Raw genomic sequence first — 20,995 nt, 5'->3', positions numbered from 1 at the left:
GTGGTGCATTAAAATTTCTTTTCACTTTTAACTAAAATATCCCTAACATTATATTAAAATTACAAGTTTTTAGCACTTGAATTAATTTTCAGAGCTTATTTTTCAATTTATCAAATGGACACCTAAGTAAGAAGGCAAAGTTGGCCTCACTCAAGCTAAAAGAGGTAGCGACAATGAGTCAACTAAAAGGAAGCATGCCCAGCTGCATTAGAGAGGGGTTGGAGCATGTCCCCATAGTGAGGACCTTGATGGAAATGGTTGAGGGGAGGACTAAGAGATTTTAGACGCAGGATGATCTCTTGGTCACTAAAGGAGATCGACTCTATGTGCCTAAATGGGGTGAATGACAATGAGAGTTTTTTAAAGAGTGCCATGACACGTGATGGGCGAGTCACTCGAGCTAACATTGGACTTTAGCCCTCTTTGAAGCAAGGTACTATTGGCCAAATATGAGGGATGTTGTAGAGAGCTATGTGTGGAGTTGGTTGTATTTTAGCGAGATAAGGTGGGGCACTGGAAGTAGGATGGCTTGTTGGAGCCATTACTAGTGCTAGAGCGACCTTGGGTGAGCATATCTATGGATTGCATCTCGGGTTGCCTAAGGTGGGAGATCTTAGATCCATTATGGTGGATTGATTCTCCAAGTATGCGATGTTCATTGTGATGCCCGTGGACTACATGACAGAGGAGGCCGAATGGTTGTTTGTCAAGAATATAGTGAAGTATTGGGGTATCCCTGAGAACATTCCGGGCGATATAGATCCCAGGTTCGTGGGCCGGTTTTGGATGAAGGTGTTCAAGTTGTTAGGGACGCAACTACAGTTCTCTATGAGCTTCCACCCTCAGACAAATGGCCAGATGGAGAGTAAATGCATTGCTAAAGGAATATCTATGGCACTTCATCATTGCCAACCAGAAGGATCGGGTCTAACTTTTGGACGTGGTATGGTCTTGCTTTAACTTGCAGTGGAGTCAGCAGTTAAGGCATAGCTCCTTTGCGCTGGCAATGAGGCAACAACACACTATGACAACAAGTTACATAGGGAAGAGTCCGACGACAAATCCATTTGCTAAGGATTGGCAAGAGAGGTCCGACATTGCCAAGACGTACTTGGAGTCAATGTTCGCGATATCGACAATATCAGCCGATGTTATCGTTATCGCTTGCCAGCGAGACGAAACCCACATGAAACCCCTCAGAAGTTAAAAAAATAGCAGAAATGTAGATATTGTGCGATATATCGTAGATATGGCACGATATATCGTAGATATCGCACGATAATCTTCGAGATGGGGGTTGTGTATTTACTAGAAAATCGAAAAAAGAATTTAAAAAAAAGGAGAAAAACTGGAGAGGAGATTTCAGTACCTGTAACGAAGATTGCGTGATTGGAGGTAGGCCATTCCATCCGGTAATTTCGATTTCCCCTTTTCTTTTTCTTCGAATCGATACAGCAACAACGAAGATTTCGGCTAGAAATTTTGATTGAGGAGACGATTTGGGGATTTCTTGCAACGGAAATTCCGGCGAGAAATCGAGTCGGATTGAGGAGAAGGTTTCGAAATTTTAGGGTTCTGGAAAGTCCGGAAACCTCTTCCTTTCGAAAATTGGGGTTTTTCCTTAGCGTTAAAATTGGGTTGCTTGCACATGGATTTTTCCCTGCGTCGAAATTGGGTTGCACTGAGTAACTCAGCACGCTTTTATTGTATTAAGAAAACTTTGCGGGGCCCACCTGAATGTATGTGGTTTATCCATGTCGTCCAATCGTTTCTACAGCTCATTTAAGGGGTTGATCCCAAAATTTGATACATATCCAAAGCTCCAGTGGACCACACCATATGAAACAGTGGAAATAATGATATCAACCGTTGAAACCTTGCGAGGCCCCACAGTGATGTTTTTTTGTCATCCAGCTTGTTCATAAGATCAAAGAAACAGGGATGAAGGGAAAACATAAATATAAGCTTGATCCAAAACTTCTGTGGCCCTCGAGAATTTTTCAATGGTATACGTTCAATTCACATTGTTTCCCGTGGTGTGGCCCATTTGAGCTTTGGATATGCTTCAATTTTGGGCTCAAGCACTAAAATTATATGTTAAAATGGATGGAAGGAGCGGATAAAATATATAAATCACGTTGGACCCCACAATTTACTAAATACAACCCTTAATTAAGGGCGTGGATTGGGTGCTACATGAGTAACAAATCAGTGGGTGTTACGCTTACCGTGGGGCCCATCTTGATGATAGGTGGTAGATCCACTCCATCCATTCATTTTTATAGCCAATTTTATGATGTCATGCAAAAAAATAATTACATTCAAATCTCAGGTGGACCACACCACATCAAGCAATGTTAACGAAAACTTACCATTAAATGATATGGATCTACTTAATTTTTTTGGTGCGGTCCACCCGAGATTTGGATCTACTTAAATTTTGGAATAATATGCTTAAATGATATTAAAAAAAATAGACGGACAACTTGGATAAAATATATATAGCAAGGTGGACCCAACAAAGCCTGTGACAAGACTGGCAGGTGTACCACACAAACCCCCCTTGAGCTCTGACTGGTACGAATGGTTAAAAGGAGATCAAAGTTACATGGGCCACACAATGATGTATTTATTATATCCACCCCGTTCATCTATTTGGCGAGATCATTTTAGATCATTAGCCCAAAAATGAGTCATATCCAACTCTCAAGTGGACCACACCACAAATAGCAGTGGGACAATGATTCTTACCATTAAAACATTTGTAGGGCCCACCATAACATTTATTTTCCATCCAATCTGTTCATAAAGGTCACAAATACCTTGAAGAGGAAAAACAAATGTCATATTGATCCAAAACTTCTGTGACCCAAAATGGTTGCAATGGTAGACGTTCAATCCCCTACCACGTTTTGCAGTGTGATCCACCTGATAATTGGATCTTCCTTATTTTTTAGCTCAAACGTTACTACGAGCTCGCCAAATGGATGGTCGGTTTGGATATAACGAATACCTCATGATGGGACCCACAAAACTTGGTGATGCCAACACACGTACACCAGCCAATTCGCTTCAGTGGTTTTCCTGCGAAAGCCTTTGACAGGAAGTTCCGGCGTTGGAAACCTAGGTTGGGCCCACCATGATGTTTGTGAGAAATCTACCCCGTCCATCCGTTTTGTGAGCTCATTTTAGGACTTGAGACCAAAAGTGAGCATGTTCCAAGACTCAAGTGAGCCGTGCTAAAGGAAAAGGTGGATAGGTGAATTCCTACTGTTAAAACCTCCCTGGGTTGACAATGATGTTTAAATGCCATCCATACCGTTCATAACGTTATTCCTACAAGGATGAGTTGAGAAGACAAATTTTACCCTGATTTAAAACTTCTGTGGCCCCACGAATATTTCAAATGTGTACGTTCAATCCTCACTTTTTTGGCCCACTTGAGTATTTGATCCGGCTCATTTTTGGTACTATGTCCTAAAATGAGCTCACAAAACGGATGGGCAGGGTGGATTTCTCACAAACATCACGGTAGGCCCCACCTAAGTTTCCACATGAACTTCTTGCAAAAGGCTTTCGTTGGAAATTTGCACTATAGGAATTAGGTGAGACTCGGATCCATAGAGGTGGGTGGGACCTGACTGTGGGGCTCAGGGTGATGTATGTGTCTTAAATCCATATCGTCCAACAGTTTTGAAAGATCATTTTAGAATATGATCCCAAAAATAAAGGAGATCCAAATCTTACGTAGGCCACACTACAAGAAATAGTAGTGACTAAATCCCCATATAAAGCATATCCAAATTTAGTTGCATTAGTTCAGTTAAACATCGCATAGCTTAGGACCCTATACAAAGGAAATTTATTATGTGCACATTTTTTTTTTTGAGATGCTATGATTTAAAAGTGTGTATTAAGGTCTTTTTACACAATCTCTGAAATTTTATTGAAAAATTCAACCAATTTCCCAATGTTTCCCAAAAAGTGCGATAAATTATGCGATGCAAACGATATATCCCATGTGATAACCTATATGTATCTGTATCCCAAGGGTGCGATACATAGCGCGATACCGATATTTCGAACACTGCTTGGAGAAAGCTACTAAGTGCATGAAGAAGTGGGAAGATGCGAAGAAGCAACTTGTGTAGCATATGGAAAGGGATTAAGTGACAGTGAAGGTACTATCCTACTAGTTTAATGTGTTTAGGAAGTTGCACAAAGGATTGGTCTACAAGGGACCTTTCCCCGTCGCCAAGAAGGTAGGCAAGGTGTCCTATCAACTTTAGCTTCCCACTTGGCCGAAGATCCATCCCGCCTTCCATGCTAGAATGTTGAAGCTATATCATGAGGATGTGAAAGATCTTGCACCAAGGTATGCTGCCATGGTAGTAGTGAGTGTAACGGTCCTCACTGTTACTAATACACGTAATGATCATTATGGGGGGCGTAACAACCATTATCCCCCATGTAATGATCGATTTAAAAAAATAAAATCAGAAAAATCCTAAATATTGAGAGGATTCCAAATGTGTATTCTTTTGTGGTTTTGAACATGTTTATGATGGTGTAATGATCCACTCTTTGGTAAGAATGCCGTCTCAACTTGTCTGATAATTTTATTAACCTAACAGGCTTGATTGATCCCAAATTGCTCTGAAATTCATGCAATATATGACGCTAATCCTAGTAGTGCACATCCCTAAGCATTTGACATCATTCCTCGCGAGTCATTTTACAGAAAAAAATTTAAAATAAATTTGAATGAGTAGTGTCGCCGATTTGAGGGGCCACTCAAATGTCCACAAATTCATGCAATCTATTGCACTCGAATGAATAGTGTCTCCGTTTCTTACTGTGCATTATGCTTGGCCATAACGGAGAAGTGGAGTGCATACTAGCTTACCATAAGACAAGTAGAAATGGAGTCTCTACACATACGAAGTACTTGCTAAAATAGAAGGGACTACCCAGGAGTGAAGCAAGCTGGGAGCGTGTTGATACTTTCTGGCAGTTCAAAGATCACTTATGGAGGTTCATCGAAGAAGGCTCGACGAGGGCATCAACACATTAGGTGGGGGAGAATTGTCACAAGTGTATAGGTTTTGCCATGGCTTAGCTGATTTTTGGCTTTCTTCTACACTAGGACACACATAAGTTGTAGATTATTCTAGAAGGTAGTAGAGCTTTAAGGTAGAAGGTAGTAGAATTATATAGAAATTTGTAGAAAGTTCTAGAAATCTCTAGGAATGACTTGAGCTAGATTTATGTGGAATGCTCTAAAACCTTCTAGGGTCTTCCTAGCAGTTGGATGAGTGCCACTTGGTACAATCTTGGCCTTAGATTAGAACTTTTAGATTTCTTGTAGGCCTATAGAAGGGGGAGATCCCCTCATTTGTAAATTACCCAAGCATTGTAAGACTTGTTCCCTTTAGTGTGTTACGGGTTCCCCTTCACTCTCTCATGTTCCCTTAGTAATCTCTCTTCACTCTCTTATATTCCCTTAGTAATCTCTTGCATTCTCACAAAGTTCTAGTGGTGGAAGTGGTAGGAGGGCCGACTCGAGTAGTGTTGGAGTGTTGCACATGTGCTGCACGGGCGTTGGAGTTAAAGAAGTTAACAAGTACCTGACACATGGGTCTAAATACCATATATGAAGGCCATGGGTCTAAATACCGTATAGGAAGGCCAGTGGCCCTTCACTAAAGCTATTGTAGAAATATGTAGTACTACTAGAAGAAAATCAACTATTTAATTGACATTTCTTATCAAGTGAAATTAAATGCTACAACAAAATATGCTTCAAAAAAAATAATGCAACAAAATATATAGTAAAAAAGCAACTAAGAAAAAGATGTATGGACTTGGTATATATTGCAAAGTCTCGTTTGAGATTTTTTTTAAAAAAAGGCAATTCTTGTTTGAGAATCAAAATGGATAAAAGTAGACGTGGCAAATATTAGTGTTGGTTCCATTGTGAATTATGTGTCCTACTATTGCCTTTTTTTTGGAACATAATGAAATTTCATTAAAAGAAAGAGATTGCGAAAAGATATTTGGCCCACTGCCTCCTTGGCCAATCATCGACCATAAAGTTAGTCTCTCTTGGGATAAGAGTGATATTTAGCACAACTGAGTGCAGTGTATTTTGTATGAAGCTTGTTGCATGTTTTTATTCAACAGTGTGCCAGTTCTTTACTAACATTACCATTGATTTACTGGTGGATCACGACCTTGAACAGGATCTGTTACCTTAAAAAACAATTTATTGGTGGATTTCATTGTTAAGGGCCAGTCTGGTATCTCTTGGGAAAGTATATCCCTGTAATAGACACCCTATGACAATCGAAACAATTACAAGCCACATGTGCAGGAATGTCTTTTGGTAGAAACTGTATGAGAGAAATTTTTTTTTTTTTCCTTTCTTGAGGAGTAATGGATCTTTACTAAAAAGGAGAAAAAAGAAGGAATAGATGAGGACTCTATGTCCCAAACTACAACAAGCTAAGGCCAAAATTCCAAGGAACCTAGAGAACAATTAGCAAAAGATTAGAGAGTCGAGGCCCAAGCCATGACATACAGCTTCACCCTCCTGAACACCTCATCCATAACCAAAGCTGCCTTTGGAAACATCTCTCATTCTGTTCCGCTCAAATGGACCACAAGCCTGAAAGAAGAGAAATCTTCAACCACTTTCTCCCATTATGATCAACTCCACTCCCATGCCAAGCTAAGAGGAAGGATCCGATCCAGTCTGGCATCACCCAACAAAATAGGAAGATATCAAAGTAGCATTCTCAAACTGCTCTGGCAAAGATAAAAGTGCATAACTCGAATAACAGTTTCTGCAAATCTACCGGCTGTCCCCCAAGAAAGATATTCCCATCATCAACTGCTACTCCACCACGTCTGCCCAAATTGTCTGGGACATCAGAACCTCCAGAAATCTCGATGATAGCGAAGCTACGGAGTTTGAAGCCCTCATGGAGTGCATCCTTAGATCCGCTCCCCACAGTAATCATCCTGATAAGCTTGTTTGGCTGTTAGAGAAATCGGGTCTATTCTCTATTAAGTCTCTCTACGCCGCCTCGCGCCCTGTGCTTCATCACGTGCAAGATGCATCTCCGTTCATTTGGAAGTATCCGATCCCCCCTAAGTTTATCTACTTCGCTTGGCTAGCATGTCGCAACAGAATTCTTACGATTGATAATCTGATCAAGCAAGGCATGCAGATAGTTAACATTTGTTCTTGCTGTATGTGTGAAGCTGAATCGGTCAACCATCTGCTGATTCATTGCTCGTTTATGTCTAAGATTCGGGCTGAGTTCTGTCAGGTTTTTTCAGTGTTTTGGTGTTTTCCTGAATTGGCTGCTCGCCTGCTCTCTTCTTGGAATGGGTTTAAAATAGGGAAGGTCAAGTCTATCATTTGGCGCATGGCCATTATTGCTATCTGGTGGGCCGTCTGGGAGGAAAGAAATGATCACTGTTTTAATGATGTCTCCTTGTCTGTTTCGGTGGTCGGATCTAGGGCTAAAAAGTTGGTGATTGAATGGGCTTCTAATGTTAAGGATTTAAGGTCTTTTGATTTTAGCTTTCTAGGCTATTAGGGGCTGTCTGCTACCTCAGCGGTGTAGCCCTCTTTTCTGTTTTGTTGCTGTTTCCTTTGTTTCTTTCTCCTTTCGTTGTTTCTCCTCTCTTCTTTATTAATGAAGTTTCTGTTGAAAAAAAAGAAGAAGATAAAAGTGCATAAACAAGTGATCACTAGACTCTGCCTCCCAAAGCACATGACACACACATTAGGAATAAACACGTCTTTTCTGCACTGTGAGGACTTTGCTCCTTCCTACCAACAAAGCAAACACAATAACCCTTGGCGGCCCCCACATGACCAAATGAACTCTATCGGCACCCCAGATTATCTCAGCTGGGGAGAACGAATTGCCTTGTTAAAGGACCGTACAGAAATCCTTCCGGATCTCTCCCATTTCTATTCCCAAGAATCCCTCTCAAGACTAGGGGAACAACGGCCCTGAATAAGACAGAGAAGACATCATATTAACCAACTCCTCCAATAAGTCCCTTCAACGTGGTGGGTGCAAACCATTTGACCAACCAAATAACATGATATGTGATTTTCTTTTCTTTTTAATCTGATTCAAATATTCTGTCCTCATCATTTTTAGGGGAAAGTCCTGCAAAATGACAAGCATATAGGGACATATTGAGTAGTAATTATCCATTTCAGAGGTGAATAATGGGGTATGCTGCTATTAAAAACTTCCAGTTCATTTCAAAATATTGAAAAAAAAGAAAAGAAAATGGGATATCCTTTCCATGGGGATACCAAACTTGCTGTAATCTTGCTTTACTTCTATAGATTGTTATTTGGGTGCTGTAATCATTATGTTTTCTTCTTTTTTCCCCCTAATTTTGTTATTATTCTTCACTTTGTTTATTTGATTGTTCATTTTGTTACAGACAGCTAAAGGCGCAAAGATATTTAGTGCTGCAGTAGCTGCCACTGCTGATAGTCAACAAACTGGGAAAGATGGTGAAGAAAAGCTGAAAATGCATACACACTCTTACTGCTGCTTAGATTATGCTCAGGTTTGTCTTGATATATATGTGGTTCTCTTTTGTTGATGTTTGAATCCAAGAAGCTTGACTAGAAGTCTTACTCGCTTACTGCTACTGTACATGTGTCTGTATGGATTTTTCCTGTATGCTTGTCTCTTGCTTTGCTTGATACGGCTGGACCATCTTTCATAAGTTTCTAGTACGTGCAGTGTACGTTCAAGTCCAACCACATGCTTGCATTGTTTGGGATTTTTACAAGGTGCTGATTATCAATAAATCCGTTTTCATACTAACCAGCAGATCTGGTCATCTTCTTCTTCTTCTTCTTCTTCTTCTTTTTTTTTTTAAAAGCTTGTTGGATTTCGTTTTGAGTATTTGTCTGAATGTGCATGACTACTTTTTATGGTGGTCACAGGACTTTTATCTTAAACTCTTATCATGCGGCGTCATGAAAGCATGTGACTTTTTCAAGATTACATCCTACCGATTCATGTAGGATGGCATCATGCATGATTTATTCACAAATCTGAACTTAGATATCTTTGCCTTTGAATTAATTAGTTCTAGATATTTGAGGTGAGTCTAGAAGTTTCTTGCATAGGATCATTGTTCAATTCCCCATATAATGCTTCATGAAATGGATTGGTAATTGTTGCAGCTGTGTTTTCAGTGGTTGCTTGCAGCCCATATTTCATTTATTATGGATGTCAAATCATTTATATTGCAATGATATGCTCTGATCTCCTTTTCACCATCTGAGCACATATGACATTGTTGCTTCTCTTTTAATACCACTCTATATCTGTGAAAGCCCTAATGAGGAATTGGTTACAGATATATGATGTTGTGAGGTACAGAATGCACAGGATGAAGAAAAAACTAAAAGATGAATTGGACAACAGGAACACAATTCAGGAATATATATGCCCTGATTGTGCGAGAAGGTATAATTACATCTGGTGATGTTTATATATTTATGGATGGATGGTAGAAGCAGCTAGTTCATATGCGAATAATGCGTGATATTCATATGTTCAGGTATTCAGCTTTGGATGCACTGCAACTGATAAGCCCAAATGATGAATATTTCCATTGTGAAAATTGCAATGGTGAACTTGTTGCTGAGAGTGACAAGATAGCTGCTGAAGAAATGGGAGATGGAGATGATAACGCTAGGAGGAGAAGGCGTGAAAAGTTAAAGGATATGCTTCAGAAGATAGAGGTTCAGTATGAGTAGCTGTTGCTTATCTTGGTTGTTTTCTTTCAAGTACATGTAGTATTTAGCACCTCAGTCTTATTTCTGTTGTGAATCACCACAACCATTTTCCCTATCTGTAGCATGCTACATTTTTTCTTCTTCTTTTGATGGATAATTTCACCATACCATGTGCAAGTGAATTCAGTTTGAGGCTCAAGCATTTACATTATGGTGCAGCTCACAACAGTTCCATTCATGCATTGTATCATATTGGAAAAGACAGTTGATTGTGATCATCATGTTCTTTTGTGATTATCATGTTTTTGTGGCTTATCTTGAAGTTATGTTGTATTACTTGGTCATTTGCAGAAATTTTATACCTACAGCCTACCACTGGGACAGAGAAATATCTTGTTAAAATTGACGCCGGAATTCTAAGCGCTCCCATGGAATTTTGTTTGCATTAAAGAAAACCATGATATCAATGGGTGTTCTGAAAAAAAGAGAGTAGGTATAGTCTAGCATATGTCAATAAACAGGTGGAGAACTGTTTGGAGGGTGTAAATATAAACTTTCTGTAGCTTAAAGCCTTATATTATGAAACACACACATACAACTCATACAGAATCTGAATAAATTTTTGCATGATGTGAACTTGATCAATTCGTGAGAACTCGATTCAAGCTTTTTCTTTGATGGACAAATTCTTAGGTTGTGTATAACAAGTCATGCTTGAAACTCAAATTGTGTTTTGATCAAGTCAATTTGGCTCGATCAAGAGTCATGTTGACTCTGCTGGGTGAGGTTATTAGTTGAGACTTGATTCCTGTACATGTATTTGTAAGCATGCTTATAGTTGCACTAGACTGTCAGCAACTAGTTATTCAACTGACAGTTGCTACTGGTTTTGAAGGCTGGATGAAATAAAATGCTTTTGATTATCTGCCTGTTCTGCTGCATAGAAATATTGAATCTTGTTTTGCCCCCTTACACATGCTTGAGAAACAGTATTGTTTGAGCTCTAATAAAGCTATGTTTGATGCCAGACATGTTATGTACCTTATCATGAATAGAAACTGGCATACATGTTATGTACCTTCTTTAAGTTGTTTGCACATTCTTGTTAGATTATTTCCACTAGCGTTCAAAATTATGCCATATGATATTCTTATCAACCAGTATGTTGGTGATGGACACTACCACATCTTTTCTTTCTTAATGCAGAACGTTGTTGATATTGTAGGTTCAACTGAAACCATTGGTTGATCAACTTACAAGAGTAAAAGATTTGCCTGTTCCTGAGTTTGGTAGTCTTCAAGCATGGGAAGCGAGAGCAAATGCTGCTGGCCGGGCAGTGAATGGTGATTCTAGTGCAAATGATAACTCTAAATCTTCTCAGGGGCAAGGATATGGTGGAACACCAATGCCATATCTTGGCGAGACGAGGGTATGCTTCTTTCCTTCTTTTTTCCCCCCACCTTCTATATTTCTCTAATCAGGATCATAATAAGTGGCTCCACATTTTTCTACTTTTTATTTGCAGCATCACATATATGATCATTTTTAAATTTGGCTCTTATATTCCACATCATGCTTTTGATTCCTGCATGTGGAAACCTTGTGTCACATGTTATTCGACTGGGTTAGCCATGGCCAAGATATTTCAGCCACTTCATCATCTCTCATATCTGCCACTCCTGCACCAATAGAGAACCTATGAGCTGGAAGCTTCTATTCCTCGTTGCCACTCCCTTTCCCTTTTAAGTCCTACATACAGAATTTCCATATTAATGTAAGCCATCATTACTGGAAATCTTCCCCTTAACTGTGGACCGTAATCCTTTCCTTATATCTCTCCATCTTCAACCCATCAGAGCCTTGTGGAATTTGATTTCCATCCTTTAATTCTAATTCCTATTGTTTTAAGGTCAAATGCCTTGCATCTTGTCCAATTTCATTGTATATTTGCATCTAACAAGTCCCAACCACCCTTAAGTACCCACCTTTCAAAAAAAAACAAAAAAAAAAACCCACCTTTAGGTACCCTGTTTTTTGAATCCTTGAAAAAAAAAGTACCCTGTTTTGGCATACTCATCAACCTGCTCTCTTGTGGGGCATGTTTCTTTTTGAGCTCTACATATATTGTTGCAAACAAAGTTGTCAAAATCCTACAAGTTACAATTTACGATTTTAGTCGAATCTTAAGCAAAAAAATTTGAATCCCAACATTGAATCCCCTTTTATACGAATCCTACGATTTATGATTCAAATCCCGATTTACGATTCAAATTATCCTTGTTCTCTTCTATTGTAAGCTTTGCTTGCCTTTCATTTTATGTTTTTAAATTTGCGGGTGCTTTAAGAATCATTTAGAAAAGGTAAATTATTTTATTTGTTCTTGATAATAGATTAAATGGTATATATTCTCTTCAATGTTAAATCATGTAGGTTTTTTTTTTTTGTTTGTTTTTTTGTTTTTTGTTTTTTTTTGTTTTTTGTTTTTTGTGATTTCTTTCTTCTTAATTGGTTTAAACACCAAATTGATGTATGCCTCACCTGTAATGTTTTTATGGATGGTTACGATCATCGTAACTTTTATGTATTATGGAATGATGTTTAGAAATCAAAATATCTTTTTTCGGTTGTCTACAGTATCAAAGGCTGCTTTTCCACCTTGATTCTACATTCAAGAAAGGAATTTCTTGAAAGACCCTTGTATATCTTTTTGGGAAATTTCTTGAAAGACAAAAAAATAAAGGAATAAGAATCCTTTAACACTATCATGACTTGGTATTACTTGGTGCACATTGATGACAAAAGGAAAATTGATGAATTAATTTCAGAGTTGTAGTCTTTCCTTTTTGGGATCCTAGCTTTTCCGCTATCTCAGCGGTCTAGCGGATCTGTTTCGAGTCTATATGTTTTTTCTTTTCTAATGAAATTAAAGTTACCGTTCAAAAAAAAAAAATGTTCTGATTTATTTATATTTTTCATATATATTTTTTCAAAATTTTAAGAAAATTGTAAAAAAATCTGACGATTTACAATACAATTCAACCCCGATTACGATTTTCGATATGATAATGATATTGACAACATTGGTTGCAAACATATTCCAACTGAAAGAGTGTTCATCTGCATCAACATTGGCTCCCACATTCTATGCACTTCAAAGGATTTGCAGCCCAACATCCAAGTGGAAACTTTTAAGAATTAGTGGGGTAATTCCTATGAGGGCATTTTTTAAATTTCAATGTACTATGAGTAATGCAGGGACATTTTCACACCGGGCTCAAGTGGGGTCGCTTGTGGGATGCAGGGGCACACTCGGGGTGGGTGCGGCCTACGGAGGAGGTATCGTGTTCGAGACTCCTCACCGGGGGTGATTAATGCGCATTTCACACTAGGCTCAAGTGGGGTAGCCCGTGAGATGCGGGGACACACTCGGGGTGGGCGGCCCATGTGATTTGGGGCCCACGTTGGGGGTTTGGCCGAGGTCCTAACCCATGCGATGTGGGGCCTGGGCTATGAGATAAATGGATTAATTCGCTATACTCTAACAGTTCGAGCTTTTAGAGCAAGTGATTAATTGTCCTGCATCAAATTGGTATCAGAGCGGGAGGTCTCGGGTTCGAGACTCCTCACCGGGGGTGATTAATGCAGGAGCATTCTCACACTGGGCTCGAGTGGAGTCGCTTGTGGGATGCAGGGGCACATTCGGTGTGGGTGCGGCCCACGGAGGAGGTCTCGTGTTCGAGACTCCTCACCAGGGGTGATTATTGCGCATTTCACACCGGACTCGAGTGGGGTAGCCCGTGGGATGCGGGGACACACTCGGGGTGGGTGGCCCATGTGATTTGGGGCCCATGAAGGGGGTTCGGTCGAGGTCTTAAAACCTATGAGATGTGGGGCCTGGGCTATGAGATAAAATGGATTAATTCGCCATACTCTAACAGTTCGAGCTTTTAGAGCAAGTGGTTAATTGTCCTGCATCAATGAGCTTCTTGTAATCTACGTAAATATTTTAGGTAGGCTTGAGAAGATCTCCATGATCTATCTAGATAAGCTGTAGAAGATTTGCAGAATCTGTCTAGGTAGATTCGAGAAGTCTATAAATTCTATCCCCTTGTATTAATTCCATTCACTCAAGAAACAATTCGGATGCAACAATGTTCTTTTCAGAAGGTACTCAACATCACATTCCCTCGGAAATGATGAATTCCTTCTGCCTAGAGTCAATATCTCCTCCAGATGTCAGAGAACAATTACCCCAGTACCAACATTGTCCATGACGTTGTGTACTTACTGTCAACAATGAAATTTTGAATATTCTTCAAAAAAAAAAAAAAAAAAAAGGAAAAAGAAAAAGTTGAATAAATAGAAATTAAATTGCATGCAGCATAAATGCTTTTCGGTTGGTTATTTGCAATTCATCTTGCCTGTTTATGGTTGTGTATTCTGATTGATTTCTATAACAGTAAATCAAGAAGTACCTGGGAGAAGGTATTCGGACGGATAATTTCTTCTTCTTAGTCTACTTTATGGCAAAAATTCCAGTTATGGTGCTGAAATTGTTTGTTTCATTCATGGTCACTAATCAACATGCGTTGCAGCTCATCGCATGATGGGATGCATGGCTTCTCTTCTGACTTCTATTTTCTTAATTTCAACCTAAAAGCTCTGCTCAGTATAGCAGCTGACCCCACAATGTGATTTACTTTGATTTGCTCGTAGCTTAACTTTTGAGTAGGTTCTTTACTCTCCATCTTGTTGCTTCGCTCATGCCTATTCTGATTAATCATACTTGTTAGTGGATAACATAATTTACGTGGTAGTTTTTTTTAAAAATTTCTTTAAACACCTATTTTCTCATAATCTCAAACCAATCTTTATTGGCGAATGTCATTGCAGGTTGAAGTTGCTCTATCTGGTGTCGAGGTGAAGGAAGAGGATACCAAGCCTGACCCTGCAACTACATTGAAGGTTTTGCCTCCTTGGATGATCAAACAAGGCATGAATCTTACAAAAGAACAACGTGGAGAAGTCAAACAGGAAGCAAAGGTTAATAGTTCAGCACCTGCAGACCTACCTGATGACAAGAAGTCAAAACCTGATGAAAAAGAAGATGAAAAGAAAATACAGGTCGAGTGGAAGGAGTTGAAATTTGAGATTGTCTTAATATTTCTGCATCTGCATAACAAGTTGGCCTACTAATCTCTTTTGTTTTTACTGAGACCAAATTTTCATCGTGTTGCTCCTTGCTAAATCTTTGGCAGGATGAATATCTTAAGGCTTATTATGCTGCTTTTCTCAAGAGGCAACAAGAACAAGAAGAAGCCTCCAAGAGGAAGCAACAGGAAGCAGAAAAGTACAATGTGACCACATCTAACATTTCTAATGGTCTCGCTGAAACATCTTCTGATCGTCGAGTTGGCATGAAAGCGAAACGGGAGGAAGAGGGAGATGATGATGTTGAATGGGAGGAGGCACCACCTGCAGGTACACACCAATGAATAAATAGATCACTCCTGTTATCTTGTTCAATTTGAAAGGGATGGGCACACCATGGGAAAAGTTAACAGCTAAGTTACCATTAGAAATTGGTTCAGACGTCTCGTTGAAGGCAGGCATTCCTTCCAAGATTTGGAGATGGCCTATACACCTTGTTCTTGTTGCATTAATTGTAGTTCCATTTGGCACTATGCGCTAGGTGCACCTGATTCTTTGCACCCGTGCAGACTAACGGGTATCATCCCCATTAGTCTTGTTGTTCGATACAGGATGCTTCTCCATAGAAAATGAAAAGAAGTTATTGTTTGTTTCTAGAGGTAGACATCTGTCTTCTCTTCTATGTCACCACCTAATGAGGCCATACTCACCTTCCGAAGAAAATAGTATGCTTTTTTTATCTGTAGTGCATAGTACCTCCGTGGTGGATCTTTTTTCTTGTTTGTGTATCAATGGTGTATTTCCTTGAGGTGAGCTATAGCAGCTAAAGATAGAATTAAGCAGTGGAACAAGGAGCATTTAGGTACTGTCGAGGAAGCAAATGCCCTGATTTTTGACTCTTGAGAAGATTCAAGATATTGAAGGTGGGGTATTTGAGGCTAGAACTGAGTTGAAACTTGAATTCAAGAAGGCAAAGAAGCAAACTAAATGGCGCCAAAGGTTAAGGGCTCCATGTTTGAAATAAGGTGACAAGAATACAAAATTTTGAAGTAAAAATATGACCATTCCGAATGTCTGGATCATGTGCTTGGGGGTGAAGAAACAGCGTACCACCCTTTTCTTCATTGCAGCTTCTCTCTGAAAATCTAGTGGGGGATTCTCTCCCTCTTTGCAATAGAACAAGTGACGCCAAGAAGGATCAAGGCCTTATCCAAGCCTAGCTGTGAGGGCCAAAGAGAAGAACTAATGCAGGACATGGAAATTAAACATGAGATGTAAGATTTCAGACTTTAGATTATACTAATTTAGAAACATTCACAAAACTTCCACATCCTGCATAAAGTCGTGCATTCAATCAAGGGGAATCTACAAGGGTCCAAGCCTACACATGTTAGGGCTGGATCAATTAAAATTATAGACCAAACAATGATCAAAGGCGAGTGGATTCATCCACACATGCAAAAGATTATTTCCCCAATCAAAGGGATTCACATGTTTCAATTCGGGAAACCTTAGGGTTGAAAAAGGGGAATAAAAATTGGGATTTAAGATAATTTAGGATTAGGGCTAGGGAAATATGGTGAGAGGGGAGTGAAAGAGAGAACTTGGGATCAGTCCACGCGTGTGGGCAGCAAGCGGATCTGACACATGTGCGTGGATTGTGTCCCACACGTGTGTGGGGCCCACGAACCCAAAAAAGGGTCAGCAAGGAGTTGGTCGACCAGGGATAGGCCACCCACACCAATTTTCAGATTGAACGGATTACTGGTTTGAGTATGGTGCTCCGCCGAAATTTCAGCCCTTCTGCAGGGCTTGATTCTGGAAATCTGCTGTAGAGAAGGATTGACTGCAAAATAACGATGGATTTGAAGGTTGGATGACTGTAGGAGAAGATGAATATGGATAGTAGGAGATAGGGGCGATTTGAGATGAGTGTGGCTTCATACCACAGTAGTTAGCCCTTCAAAGAAGGAAGGGTTTCGCACTCAATTGGATTTCCACAACTCAAAGAATTAGAGCAAGAAAATGCAGAATTTTATTCATCATCTTCAGTGAAAAAAACCCACAAGGGGTTGCCTATTTATAAGAAAAACCTATAGCCCAAAAGCCGTGCCATGTGCACACCCTATTATTTAGAGATGAAGTAACAAAAATAACAACTAATTAAAGCAATCTAAACCGTCTATGATATTCCTAATAACAATAATAAGTAAAACTCAAAGTACTAGATCATCTAGAATAGTGGGTCACGATCATGAGATCTAATGGTGGGATCTACATGACGATCGGGTCCACTCCAAGGAACCAAAACACAGTCCTCTAACTAGGGAGCCCTCCCTGGATGTTGCCATCGATTTAGATCGACGGTGGGGCCCTCCTTGCATATGTGCGTGGGGGGGTGTGCGTGTGTGCAAGATGTCCCCATCAAGAACCCTTTTAGGGTCTTTCATTGTCTGCTAGATTATGATCGATATGGAAGGAATTCAATCACAGTACTTCCTTTAACAAAGCCAAATCTCATGAAGTTGTATTTCAAATCACTATGAATAGAATCGTGAGCTGGACGTGGGGGCAAAAAAGAATCTTCTAGTTGTGATAGGAATCAATTATTGTTGGGTGGGTATATCATGAATTCATGATTTTGGATTTCCAGATGATTTCTCATCATCTATGTTTTGTCTGGCTATTGCAGCCTTTCTGCTTTCTTTTTGGTTTTGATTAATTCATCGTTGCTATTCAAAAAAGAAAAAAAGAAAAGAACACGAAGTTATTCCATGAAGTTGCTAATGCAAGAAGTAACATGATTGATAGTTTGGTGCTGGACGGGGTTAGAGTGGAAGGAAGTTAAGAAGAATCAATTATCAGATTCTTCTCAAGTTTGTTGTGTGCAAGAAGGTAGGAGAGGGATAACACTGTATTCAATAGAATTTTCAAAGAGGAGGCAACTGTTTGGAAAGTTTGATTAGGGAGGAGGTTGAGGTGGTGGTTTTGGAATTAGGTAGTTATGAGAGAGAGAGAGAGAGAGAGAGAGAGAGAGAGAGAGAGAGAGAGAGAGAGAGAGCGCATAATATTTCCCTACACTCCACCCCAAGCTGGAGCATAGATATGGATATGCCCAACTTGGAACACAGACAAAGCAGGTCCCCTCGGTTAATAAAATTAGTTAGTTGATCATTGGACTTTTAATATGATATTTGAATATCCTTCGCGTCTACCTTTCCGCAGATAAAATGACAATCAACCTATGTGCTTGGTACGCTCATGGTATACGCTCATGGTAAAATGAGTTAAGAGGAGATATGAATGGTAGTGAGGTTCTTACAGTGAAGAGTCATTGGAGAAGAAACTAGAAGGCCCAATTTAGTCAATAAGATGTTTAACACAAAAGTTCACATCTGCCATGAACAATTTCTCGATATTTAGCTTTTGCACTAGAGTGTGCCACAACATACTTTTTTGTTTTTTACTTTCCAATGTCATCATATTGCCCCCAAGGTATAAAACCTAGAAGTCGAGTGGCAATAGGAAGTAGAACCAACCCAATCCACATAGGCCTCAACATGAAGAAGATGATGATGCTTGGAATAGAGTTTACCCCGACCTGGTGAGCCTTTGAGAAACTTCATGATTCGATACACGACAACTAAGTGACCAGTGCGTGGGGCATGCATAAACTAATCGACTACGCTCATGGCATAAGCAATATTTGAATGGGTAATTGTTAAATAGATGAGTTACCGATTAATCCTTAATACAAACTAATATTAGGTAAAAGATCGGTACAATCAAACTGAAATCGGAGATTCTACTCAATGAGAGTGTCAATAAGCTCAACACCAAGAAGTTAGTCTAGAGTGAGCAACTTCAATGCGCACCCCCCCCCAAAAAAAAAAAAGAAAAAAAGAAAAAAAAAAGAAAAGAAAAGAAAAGAAAAGAAAAGTGGAGAGGTGTAGTACTGCTTGCAGTAGTGGTCCTTATATATAGTATTAACAATTGAAATATGGTCGAAAGAAAATTAAGGCAGAGTTTGGGTTTTTGGGGTCAATAGTGGAAAAGCTGACAGATAAGTCACCCTTACTGTCACTCTACAAAAACTCTTTTTTTCTTTTTATTCTCTTCCATTATTCCTTAAGTTCCAGAGGTTTGATCCTGTAGAATTGTTGTAGAGCAACTAGAAAGAGATTCTTTAAACATAAAGAATTCAGTCCAGATGTAGGATACCTAAAGGTAAGATCTTTAAAGTCAAATTTTGTACCAAGGAATGCCTTCAGTGACTGGATGGCACTATGATCATCTCCTATCACAATGATATTGTCCACATAAACAATGAAAATGGAGATAACCATAGCCCACTTGAAGAAAAGGGTATGATATGCACAACTTTGAGAGTAGCCAAACTTCAAGAGTTCTTAACAAAAACGCTTGAACCATCTATACGAGGATTGCTCGAGACCATAAATAGCTTCATGCAGCTTACGCACAGACCCCTTTCTGGTTGCGGGAAGAAAAGTAGGAGTCATATACACTTCTTCATGTAGGTTCCCCCCATGGAGGAAGGTTTTCTTTACAACAAGTTGGAGGGGCTGTGAAAAATTGGCTATCGAGGAGAGTAACACGTGAACATAGTTCAACTTGGTGATTGGCGTGAAAGGCTCATGAAAATCAACACCATGAGTCTGAGTAGACGTTTTAGCCATGAGATGGACTTTGTCATGTTCAATTTTGCCATCGGGTTTATGCTTAACAATGAACACCCGCTTACAACCAATCGCCTTTTTGCTAACAAGAAGCGAAACAATATCTTGAGTCTTATTTTTTTTCTTCGAGGGCCTACTTTTCTTTTAGTATTGATGGGGACATCATGCACATGCCCCTTCTATGCACGTATTCGAGGAGGAGGTGGGCCCCACTTTCGATTTGGATTGACGACAACATCTTTGGAGGGCCTCATAATTAGGGGGCTGCGTTATGGAGCATTGGAGTAGACCCGATCATCACATAGATTCTACCATCGGATCTCATGATCGTGGCCCACTGATTTAGATGATTTAGGATTTTGAGTTTTTGACTATTTTTATTATTAGAAACTTCATGAACGGCTTTGATTGCTTAGATTAGTTATTTTATTTGCTTTAGCTTTGGTACTAGTGCTCGCACACGGCGCAAGGGTAATTTTATCTTTTTTGGGTTTAGGGTTTTCTTATAAATATAGCAATCCCATGTAGGTATTGCCAGTGTTCGAGTTGTCGGTATCGCTACAAGTTTCGCTGGCCGGAGATAAAGATATAATATCGTTATCGCCGATAACCGGAAATGCAGGGAAAAAGGGGGAAACATGGAGAAAATGGTGAAATTTTTCAGTGAAACTTTAGGACATGCCTAAATACACATATTTACATATTCAGGAATAAAAAAATTGCAAAAAGATTGCATTAAATAAGAAGTTTCCATTTAATAGAGGCCAAAAGGCATGCGTTGTCGTAAGAAATCACTCAAATAGTAACCAAAATGAGTTTATATAATACAAATGTAAGCTTATAACAATGAAGACATGCAAAAGTAAATGAATTAAAAAAATACACATTTCTTGCCATATTTCATCCCCACATAGAATGACGAGGTGGCTCGTAATCATTGTCCGGATCCCGCGACAGTTGAGAGTACTACTGTTACCCAACATGTTGGGCCCACCATCAATGTGCGTGGGTTATCCACGCCGTCCATCCGTTTTTTCAGCTCATTTTAATGGTTGTTTCGAAATTTGAAGCATGTCCAAAGATCAAGTGGACCACACCATATGAAACGGTAGTATTAATGATTTCCACAGTTGAAACCTTGGTAGGGCCTACAATGTTGTTTATTTGTCATCCAACCCATTCATAAGATCACAAAGACATGGATGAAGGAAAAACACAAATAACAGATTGATCCAGAACTTCTTTGGCCTCATGGAATTTTATACGGTATAATTTCAATTCACACTGTTTCCATGGTGAGGTCCACTTGAGATTTGGATATACTCAGTTTTTGGGCTAAAGCCCTCAATTTATG

General features: G+C 39.5%; 1 protein-coding gene across 2 annotated transcripts in view; it reads left to right on the top strand.

Moving 5' to 3' along the window:
• The window catches only part of LOC131216960 (transcription factor efuD), a 50,258-nt gene that overhangs the window by 12,440 nt on the left and 16,823 nt on the right, over nucleotides 1-20,995 (top strand). For both annotated transcript variants that reach the window (XR_009157140.1, XM_058211606.1), the window contains exons 5-10: nucleotides 8,479-8,607; nucleotides 9,412-9,521; nucleotides 9,616-9,799; nucleotides 11,019-11,222; nucleotides 14,687-14,917; nucleotides 15,052-15,274. Coding sequence is in view for 1 of the 2 variants with exons in the window: in XM_058211606.1 (XP_058067589.1) it covers nucleotides 8,479-8,607; nucleotides 9,412-9,521; nucleotides 9,616-9,799; nucleotides 11,019-11,222; nucleotides 14,687-14,917; nucleotides 15,052-15,274 (1,081 nt within the window). In the remaining variant the exon portion in view is untranslated. The remainder of the gene's footprint in view (nucleotides 1-8,478; nucleotides 8,608-9,411; nucleotides 9,522-9,615; nucleotides 9,800-11,018; nucleotides 11,223-14,686; nucleotides 14,918-15,051; nucleotides 15,275-20,995) is intronic.

Source organism: Magnolia sinica, chromosome 10 (genome assembly GCF_029962835.1).
Source record: "Magnolia sinica isolate HGM2019 chromosome 10, MsV1, whole genome shotgun sequence".
NCBI classification, from domain to species: Eukaryota; Viridiplantae; Streptophyta; class Magnoliopsida; order Magnoliales; family Magnoliaceae; genus Magnolia; species Magnolia sinica.
Note: the sequence above shows the minus strand (reverse complement) of the source record. Positions and strands in the feature narration are given on the sequence as shown.